The sequence below is a fragment of the Aethalodelphis obliquidens genome, unplaced genomic scaffold (genome assembly GCF_003676395.1).
Source record: "Aethalodelphis obliquidens isolate GAN/ISIS:26980383/991018 unplaced genomic scaffold, ASM367639v1 scaffold38, whole genome shotgun sequence".
In the NCBI taxonomy this organism is placed as follows: domain Eukaryota; kingdom Metazoa; phylum Chordata; class Mammalia; order Artiodactyla; family Delphinidae; genus Aethalodelphis; species Aethalodelphis obliquidens.
In genome coordinates this window covers 7,291,555-7,301,684 of record NW_020837982.1, presented here as the reverse complement: position 1 = coordinate 7,301,684, position 10,130 = coordinate 7,291,555, and the positions used below count along the sequence as shown (strand labels likewise).

The window sequence follows — 10,130 nt, the reverse complement described above, 5'->3', positions numbered from 1 at the left end:
CGGCCTCTCCTGTGTGTTCTGTACCAGTCTTGTTTGGTTGTGAGAGCTGTTTCCGGAAGTGGTACTAGTAAAAGAGTTTAAGGCACATGAATGTGTAAAATTAGGTCACACTCAAAGCTATCCTTAGAATGTCATTTAAGTGGGAGGAAAGGGGGTAGAGCCGCAGGCACCCACCTAGGGCTTACCAGTCTGCCCATCAGGAGACCCATGGGAGTGGCACACAGATGAACATCACCTGGTGTTGGCCACAGAAGAAAAGGCTGAGAATCACTCCTATACAGGGCCCTGTGGTTCCGGCTGGGGTGAAGGGTGCTGCAAGGTGAGGGCCCAGGCCTGGGCGTGCTGGCCCTGGTAGGCCGTTGAGGACCTAACTGGGCATCCGCCCTTGTCCCTTTGCTTGTCAGGAGGACTGGGCGGCGCCCCTCAGAAAACTAGGAGTGCTAGAATGGGGGGTGTCTAAGTTTGCCATCCTAGGTGGGCCCTCGTGGAGATCTAATGAACGGGGGGAAGTGGATCCCACCTAGGTGGGCTTGAGAGGCCGGGCCTGTGAGATGGGAGGGTTGTGGGCAGGAGGCCTGTCTCAAGAGGAGAAGTGTCTACAGCAGGCGGGCCCTCAGCCTCATGCGTAGTTAAATGCCTTTTTGAATACTTGGAGAGTCCTTTGTGTCTGACGTTGTGGGAAAAAAAAATTCCAACCCTGACGTCTGTTTTCTGGAGCCAACTGAAAAAAAGATGTCCCTGACGTCGTCGAGGTTTTCTTCTAAGTGATGCCCAAGGATGCTCGCTCCCACCCCGCTTTACAGTCTCCTGGTTGCGTTCTGAACGTGCATCCCTTCCTAGAGCATTTATCCCGTGAACGCCAGTCACGTGTTTCTCAGCACTTCTAGAATTGTGGGCGTGATCTTGTAAAGCTGAGAAGGGATCAAGTGTAATTACCGCTGTACCTACTAGTCACCTGAGGCCCATTTTTCATGGTTGATCCCTTAAGCGTATTGGTGCTGTCAGGTGCCTTTTGACAACCGAAATGACAAGGGACTGTTGTTTTATGAAGGACACAGAGGTGTGAAATCCACCTTTTCTCCTCTTAGTTGACAGATGGCAAATTTTTGAAAAGGGTGAACAGTGGTATCCAGGAAGGGTTAGTGTGAGAACTGGCACGCAGGTCGTGGGGCAGCTGCGCGAGGTGGAATACAGGTCTAGCTTGTGTGAGCCTCTTTGTGTCCCCCACGCTGATCTTTCACTTTCTGCTCTACTTTCTTCCCTGTTTGCATTTCTCTTAACATGCATATTACTTTTACAACTTAAAAAATATTTTTAAAAGAACTGTTACTACTTTTAAGTTGTATCATCTGTCTCCACTCGCTCCTGCCCTCCAGACTTATTGTTTTTTTTTGTTTTAATTGAAGTATCGTTGATTTACAACGTTGTGTTTCTGGTGTACAGCAAAGTGATTCAGTTGTACATTATCTATACCTATGTATGTGTATGTATGTATTCTTTTCCATTATGATTCAGTACAGGATATTGAATATAGTTCCCTCTGCTACACAGTAGGACCTCGTTGTTTATCTAGTTTATGTATAGTAGTTTGTATCTGCTAATCCCGAACTCCTAATTTATCCCTGCCCCACCCCCTTCCCCTTTGGTAACCATAAGTTTGTTTTCTATGTCTGTGAGTCTGTTTCTGTTTTGTAAATAAATTCATTTCTGTCATATTTTACATTCCACATATAAGCAGTATCATATGGTATTTGTCTTTGACTTAGCATAATAATCTCTAGGTCCATCTATGTTACTGCAAATGGCATTATTTCATTGTTTTTATGGCTGAGTAGTATTCCATTTTATATATGTACCACGTCTTTATCCATTCATCTCTTGATGGACATTTAGATTGCTTCCATGTCTTGGCTACTGTATTGTGCTGCTATGAACACTGGGGTGCATGTGTCTTTCTGGATTAGGTTTTTCTCCGGATATATGCCCGGGAGTGGGATTGCTGGATCACTATTTTTAGTTTTTTAAGGAACCTCCATACTGTTTTCCATAGTGGCTGTATCAATTTACATTCCCACCAACAGTGTAGGAGGGTTCTCTTTTCTCCACACCCTGTCCAGCATTTATTTGTAGTCTTTTTAATGATGGCCATTCTGACCAGTGTGAGGTGATACTGCCTTGTAGTTTTGATTTGCATTTCTCTAATAATTAGCAATGTTGAGCATCTTTTCTTGTGCCTGTTGGCCATCTGCATGTGTAGAAATGTCTGTGTAGGTCTTCTGCCCATTCTTTGATTGGGTTGTTTTTTTTTTGGTAATTGAGTTGAATGAGCTGTTTGCATATTTTGGAAATTAAGCCCTTGTCAGTGGCATCATTTGCATTGTTAAATATGAATATTGAGAGAACTGTTAGACTTAGTTGAGGAATTCCTACATATCCTAAAGGTGAGAATAAGGTATCCTGATGTGGCCCGAGTATTTCCTGCACACCCCCCCCCCCCGCCCCCGACTCCCAGTATCTACACTAGCGATCAAACAAGGCATGCATTATCAGGACACCTTACAGAGGACAGGAGGGCCTCCTCAAATGGAAAGAAATACCCCCATTAAACAGGGAAATCCACTGATTAAAAAAAAGAACTCAAGACACTGGGATGCAGGCCATTCAGGACAGTTGCCCTGAGAATAGTCATTTCATATAGAATGAGTGAGGAGCCTTCCTATGTTGCAAGTGTGGGCAACGTTAATTCTTATCCATTCCCAGCCTCTACCCCATTCCTCATGGTCGCCCCACAGTGGAGCTGGCAGTGTAGTGACAGAGAGGGGCTTGGGGATGGGATGAGGGTCTTTCCTGTATGGCTAAAAGTAGGTTAAATGATTGTTTCAGAGATGTCAGAAGGCCCTCCTTATACATAAATAGCTAATTAGATGCTTAATACAGGCAGAACCAGATAAGGGAAAGAGCTAGTGCATTTGGGTTCAGGTCCCAGCTCACTCTTTAATTAGCTTAATACCCTTGGCATATGACCTCACCATAAGTGAGCCAGTTTTCTTGTCTGTAAAAATGTGCTAATATCCACCAGCAGGGGATGTATGTGAGGAAGACAGTATGTTGAGAATAAGGGTGTTGGCCTGACAGGCATTCAGATGTTGGGTATTTTCCTTCCTTTAGTCCCTGCACCAGCCACTTTCATTTAAGAGGGCTGGTGACCAAGTGGGGCTGATGACAAAATGGTGTTTTGTGAAAGTGATGGTTATTTATTATTATTTATTCTTGTTCAGAAGCAAACAGTGATCTCAAAACACTCTTAGGAGAGTGTTTGCATGATGTGTCTAAACAATTGCAGGAAAATGAAATCTTTTTTTAAATGCAGGTGTGGCAAAGTGCTGAATTTATTCATTTATAACATTCACTTTTAGAAGTTTGTGTTTCTGATATGATGGGGAAAAAAATGCAGTGTTTCGGTTCAGCCTTTTCATTTACTGGATTTATGTATAAAAGATCTTGGAAAGGCAGTTACTTTGGTGTAAGAGAAAAATCCTTGCCCTTCGTCCCTGGATGTAACTATCCTGTATGTTTACATAAGAAATAATAAACTGGAGATGTGAGTGGAAGAAAAATATTCACAAAGGAACAAAACTCCATGTATGAAACTGTCGGCAAAAGAGAGGTTTGAGTTCAAACCCCAGCTGGAGGGCCCCGGGACCAGTGACTTGTCTAAATTTTTGTCTTCAGTGAAAAGTTAGTTCATTTAGATCAGTGGTTCTCAAACTTGAGCCTGAATCAATCATCTGGATGGTTTGTTAAAACAGATTTGCTGGGTCCCACCCTGTGACAGATACAGCAGGTCTGAGCTAGAGCCCAAGGACTTGCATTTCTAATGAGCTCCCAGGTGATGATGATGCTGGCACGGGGAGCACACTGAGAATGACTTTCCTAGAGGGTTCTGGTACGTCAGCAGTGGAGCATCATCAAGTCTGCGGGCAAGTCAAGTTCCACCAAAGACTAACAGGGATACAGCTGCCTCACCCAGGATGCAGCACCATTTCTCCAAGTCTTCCATGTTCCAGTCCTTGTCTTACACCAGGGAAAGACGCAACCATGAGTCTTAGAAGGAAGCTTGACGTGTGTGACAAACCAACAGGTTTTGAAGAGCTAAGTGCACTTCTGGATAGTGATACTAAAGCTGGAAATCTCCACTCTCAGTGGTTAGGCTTATCATCTGGATCTCAGCCTAGGGGAAAAGAGGAGCCCTGCAAAGAAATGGAAAAGCTGCAAAATGCAGGAAGCTAACTTCAAGCAAGTTACTTTGTGCTCTTGGCCCAGCTTCCCATTTGGAGGAGGGGGGTGGGTAGAGAAGCTACCTTCTAAATGGCAGGATGACAGTTGGGCTGTAAGAAAAGAGCCACCACACCATTCAACTTGTCCTTTGCGGGAGACCTCACGGGTGCCCTAAAACACTTACGCATGCTAGCTGGGCAGTAGTCCAGGGATGAAAGGCAGGACACGGCTGACATATGTAAAGCACATAGAAAGCTGTGGGGCTTCTGGGAAAAGGGTGAAGATTCTTGGTACATTTCAACCAAAATTTTTAAAACAGTATTAATAATCTCCAAGAATCCAAGACCACTGGGCAGAATTAAAAGGCGCATTCATTAACAGAACAAAGGCAGTTAGGGTCACTTCTCCCCGGGGCCCTGAGGCTGTAACAGGTCCTTCCTGGCCTCAGCTGTAGTCACTGTCAGAAAGGGCTGCTGGAGGGCAGGGTGGAGCCTTGGAAAACAGTCTGGAGCTGCCTGACCCAGTGCTGTTGTGCAAGCCCCTCGGGCAAGAACCCCTGCAGCTGTGCTCCTAGTTCCCTCCTGCAGATAGGGTGAAGGAAGCAAGACAGCAAAGGCAGTGCTGGCACTGCCCTGAAGAAAGGCCTTCCATCCAGGCCCTGCTAGCAACTTGCATATCTTATTCTCCATATGACTGGTGCTGAACACAACCCTGCTTCCTATTAGGACTCAATTTGAAAGGTTTTAAATCTGTGCACAAAAAGACAAAAAAAAAAAAAAAAAACCACATCTAGTTTTATAGGCATTTAATAGTTTACCAATTGGTACAATAAGATTTTTTTAATATGCAGAAAACATGAATAAATCTTGTTTTACACAGTCTGAGAGCAACAAATCTTACTGTAAAACACAAGAGCAATATTATATACATTCCTTTACTGATTTTTTTTAAAATTGTGTCAATATCTTCAGTTAACTCTTACAATCTGGGGAACTGTTTTCTCCAATCACCACCTCTGTAACTGTTCGTTCGTATGAAATCAACGTTCGCCTTCATGTCAGTGTCAGGATCAACTTCTAACTCGAAGATTGTGTGTTTTGTTTCTACCATCTTCAGAGTGAGCTTTAGGGATGCTTGAAGGATAGGCAGGACAAGAAAGCAGCCACTTACATGATATAGTGGAAAGATAAAAAGGCCAGTTCGGTCCAGTCGTGACTTGTAAATCCAGCTTGCCCTCCCCCTCCCCCACTGAAAAAACCAAAACCTTTTTCACCGATTTCGTACGTGTTGCTTCTCTACCAGGCGATTCTTCTTTGCATCATCTAGGTTAGTTAACACACTGGACTTATATACAGCTGGACAGAGAGGAACCATTTTAAGTGCCTTTTCCTTCAACAGTTTTATCTTCAGTTGCTTAAGGATTATCAAGCCACCACTGTCAACAAAACAAAATATCCTTTACTTCTAAATAGTTTTTCTTTAAATAAATATTAAAAAAAAACTATTTAATGAGTGATATTATCTGGAAGTTCACATAGAAACAGAAAGAGGCAAACAGGAGAGCAGGGCACTGACAGTAAGGAGACTGGGCTTGGTGATCTAGAGCCAAAGCTTCCGAAGGCTACAGCGAGCGCCCACAGCCCTGACGACGTGCTAACACTAGTGAGTTTTAGAGCAGTGCTCTGGGCACACCATTGGTCACACCACAATGGACAAAACAGGACAGTCTCAGTCTCCTAAAGTGCAAGAGGCCATGTCAAAAAGCAACTATTCTCCAAGCCATGTCTAAACCAGTTTCCGTGGCTTGCACTTTCAAGAGTGCAGCTAGGACTTCTTGGGCACGTTATATTAGGGTGGCAATGGAATGTCTGTTTTCACACACACAAAAGGTCAATCATCATCTGAGGATGCAATTCTACCAGCTTTTTATTTCTTAAATAAGTGGCCAATTTGATTGAGACAGTGACAAAGCAGCAGTGAACCTCTAAACCAATCAATAAATTCCTCTACTTACAATCCAAACCGGTAACCTCATCATTGTACTTATCCCAGGCAAGGCACAGGGTTAGACAGCAGACAGAGAAAACGCAGGAAACAGGAAGAAAGGGCATCAACAGGGCAGTGTCAAACAACAGTGCAGGAAACCTCTGCAAATCTGCTTCCGGATTGTGGATGGATCACTCTCCCCACCCCCTTCATTATTCAAACAGGGCTCGTTACACTTGGATCCAGTTGAGGACCATCCCTGAGATTCAACGTTCGCTGCTTCGTAAATGGAGGATGTCTGGTAACTCAACTAAGCAGCAGGCTGTGGCAATCTCCCAATAAGGATGACTTTGTTTACAGAGTGATAGTTTCTCCTTGTCAGTGGAAGTCACTGCAGGCTGCAGGGAAAACCCAGCGACAGTGGCTTTGTTTCCTCCTAAATCGGTACCATTTTTTCTCCTTTATTGTTCGTATCTAGGAGTGATTTCTAGATGTTGTGGCTTACCCTTAAACAATTCGTGTTGCTACATGCTAAAAATGAATTAAAATACAAGACATTTATACATGTACAAACAAATGTTAAAGATGCACCATTTCTATGTATTTATATTTCTTAAAATAGGACAGGAAATAGCAGCAAACAAGAACAAAGATATCTTCCGTAGCTTCTGTAGAAAAATCCAGTCAGAACAGCTAAGGGGAAACAAAAAAAGACTTCTCAATGTGAGCAGGGTTGTGAGGCAATATTGTCCTGAAAGTTATTCTACTGTATTTAAGAAATTAGCTTAAGTTGTAATTTTTGTCCTCAAAAATAGCCATTAGTTTTCAAAACACTTCCTTCCAGAGACATCTCTCGGGAATTATTAAAAACAAACAAGCAAACAAACAAAAAGACAAAAGCTAGACATAAAGCTGCTTCTAGTAAATATATGGCCTGTTCTCTGTGTGTGTATTTACAGGACATTAACTCTAACCCTTTGTCTTTTTCAGGAACCAAATTTCCACTGAATACTAAAAGGGATATTTTTTTTAAAAAAATCACATATTACACAAATGAATAAATGCAATCCAGGATAAATTTCTTTGTTAAACTATCTTTGTTATTTCATTGTTCTGTTAACTTTTCAAATGACCTTCTTTAAAAAAATGTTGGTTAGCTAAGCAATGGGATTATTTATTAATAATCTGCAATGGAATATTGTTTTCAAAGTCATAGATAAAAATTTCCTTAAACCTACTTGTAGTAACTCTGGACCACAATATACAATATATCAGGGATGTGTAAAATGCTCAACAGCCTAACTGGGGGTGGAGGTGGCGGATAACGGAAGTGATTTTCCTGTAGCTGGGAAAAATTCCCACAGAGTCAGACCTGGTTTTCAGAAGCGTTACGATCAAAAAGGATTTGTTCTAAAGCATGGTATTCCACAGCAAGATTTATTCTATTTATATGTTTTAGCACTTCTTCAAAAACCCAGGACCCAAGGACATGGAGGTTGTATGTGTGTGATATACATACATATACAGACTTATCCACTTATAGATAGGCCCATATACTCATAAACATTTATACATAAACAAAAGGTGAAAACACAGTACATTTTTATGCACGCTCCATTAAACCCTGTCTTTTTATAAACTTGTAAGTTAAACACAGTTCAAATCGATATCAGATTCATGTTGAAAAACAAACTGCTGTATTTCTCCCACTCCCTTAAAATGGACAACATAACCTTTTCAATATTTCTTTGTCATTATGTTATGCACATTGCACATCCCTAAAAAACATCAAAAACAAATAGTGATTTGTACCATGACACACTCAATGGGAAGATTAAACTCTACTTGGAAGTCACATCACTATACAGTCTAACAGTATGGAGAATACAACTAGAAGTGTGTCTAGTGTGGAAAATAGAAGCTTAGAGTATTACAGTGTTTTTTAAACCTGTTTACAAAGCATTAAGACCCAAATGAAATAAATGATTTGTTATTAGCTGCTGAGATTTTTCTTATTTCAGATTTACAGTCATTTTCTTACATAAATATACCACTAGCCTTTGCTTGATAGGCTGCCAAAACAAATGTATCCTACTGATTTGGCAAATGTGTCATGACAAAAATTCCAATGTGTAATCCCCATTAATTACATAGATGGTTCAGAAGATTCTGAATTGTAGCCTTATTATCTAACATCCTTAAAGAAGATTTATTAAGCACACTTAAGTGATGTTACATAGATACACATTTCAGAAAAAGCCCTAATAACCACCACTTTCCCCCAAATGAGGCCATCAAGTCAGGCACCAACAGACAGCAGAAAGGAAAACAGGAATTAATAATCCAACATAAAACGACACTGTCAACTATTCAGTTTAGTGCCCTAGTTCAATTTATTCAACTTCTGCCTTCTTAGGCCTGGTGTGACCAATGCCAGCCCAGGTTTTTAAACCCTATGGTACTTCTAGACAACGTATGTAAATTTACAGTATACAATTTGGATTCACCATGCATGAATACTTTGTGTGTAACATTTAATAAGCTCAATCTACATCCAGAATAATTTACATGAAAGGACAATATTTATTTAAACAGAGCTCAATGGGGTAACCATGGTATCATCAGAGTGCATCCAGAGGAAACAAGGGAGGAGGGGCCAAATGAAACTCAATCAACGGCACTCCCACACCTTTACTGTTTGATCTACACTGCCAGTAACCACATATGGTGCCGTCTTATGGAAATCTGAAAGAAAAAGAGAAGGCTTATTTTAAAATCAGACTGAGCCAGATACAATTTTTAATAAGCCACAAAATAAGCACATCCAAGTGCCAGGAATACTCATTCTTTTTCTCTATACAGCCACACATCTACCCCTAGCAGGTACATCAAGCTTATCAACTAGGTGAAGGAAGCTGAGCCTTAATGATTAAATCCTGTACTACTAACACCCTAAAAAAATACTTCCCCCACTATCCTCATCCCAACTGAGGCTGAATGAACACTGAATTCTAACAACAAGGACAGCCTCAATGTATCCATTTATTGAACACTTACTATGTTCTAGGCTTAGTACTAATGCTTTATATTCACATTTGATCCTTCTAATGACCCTGTAAGGTTAAGCATTAGCCCTATTCTACTGAGGCTTTACCTTCATTATTAGATCCATCATACACTAGTGTATTGTATTTTACTTTATTCACTATCTTAAATTCTAGATTCAGGTCCAGATGATACTGAGGATGTTTATTAAGTGTAAATACAGTTCCCTGAGTTTACAATAGTATATATCTGCCAGAGTAAAAAGGTTGAGTAAGATTTCCTCTGAGAAACTTACAAACTAGTAGGGAAGAAAAATTACCCATCATAGTGCTCAGTAAGCATCCTCTTCATAATTCTAGCTTCCAAACCAATGTTGTGCAATGGAGAAAATAATTTTTTTTTATTATAAGGCTGATGATGGAAAGAGAGAGTTAAGAAAGGAGAATTTAAAACAAATGGCAGGAATCCATAAAGTTTTTAACCTGTCTTCTCTATTCTGCCCTGAAAGAACATGTTCATTTCTTACCTGGAAACATCCACATGGTCACATAAAACTGTTAGGTCTGGCACCCCAAAACCTAACTGCTCAGAAACCTCGTAACTTGTACATACCCAAGGAGGTAACAAAGTGTTCATGCGCATTGAGGGTCTTCATGCATCGCTTGTTCTTGTAATCCCACACACGCAGGGTCTTGTCATCAGCGCAACTCAAGATAAACTTCCCCCCAGAATGGAACAGAACTCCACGTACCCAGTTATCATGACCCACCTTAAAAACAAAGAGGTATTTGACTTAATAAAGGGATAAATAATTTAAAAAG

At 41.1% G+C, this 10,130-nt stretch overlaps 1 protein-coding gene across 2 annotated transcripts in view; it reads right to left on the bottom strand.

Annotated features, from left to right (window-relative positions):
* Window positions 1-5,068: 5,068 nt before the first annotated feature.
* Window positions 5,069-10,130, bottom strand: part of PAFAH1B1 (platelet activating factor acetylhydrolase 1b regulatory subunit 1) — a 73,795-nt gene continuing 68,733 nt past the window's right edge. For both annotated transcript variants that reach the window (XM_027130660.1, XM_027130661.1), the window contains exons 10-11: window positions 9,922-10,078; window positions 5,069-9,009 (exon numbers count right to left, since the gene is read on the bottom strand). In XM_027130660.1, coding sequence (XP_026986461.1) covers window positions 8,936-9,009; window positions 9,922-10,078 — 231 coding nt within the window. In that variant the 3' untranslated portion in view covers window positions 5,069-8,935. The remainder of the gene's footprint in view (window positions 9,010-9,921; window positions 10,079-10,130) is intronic.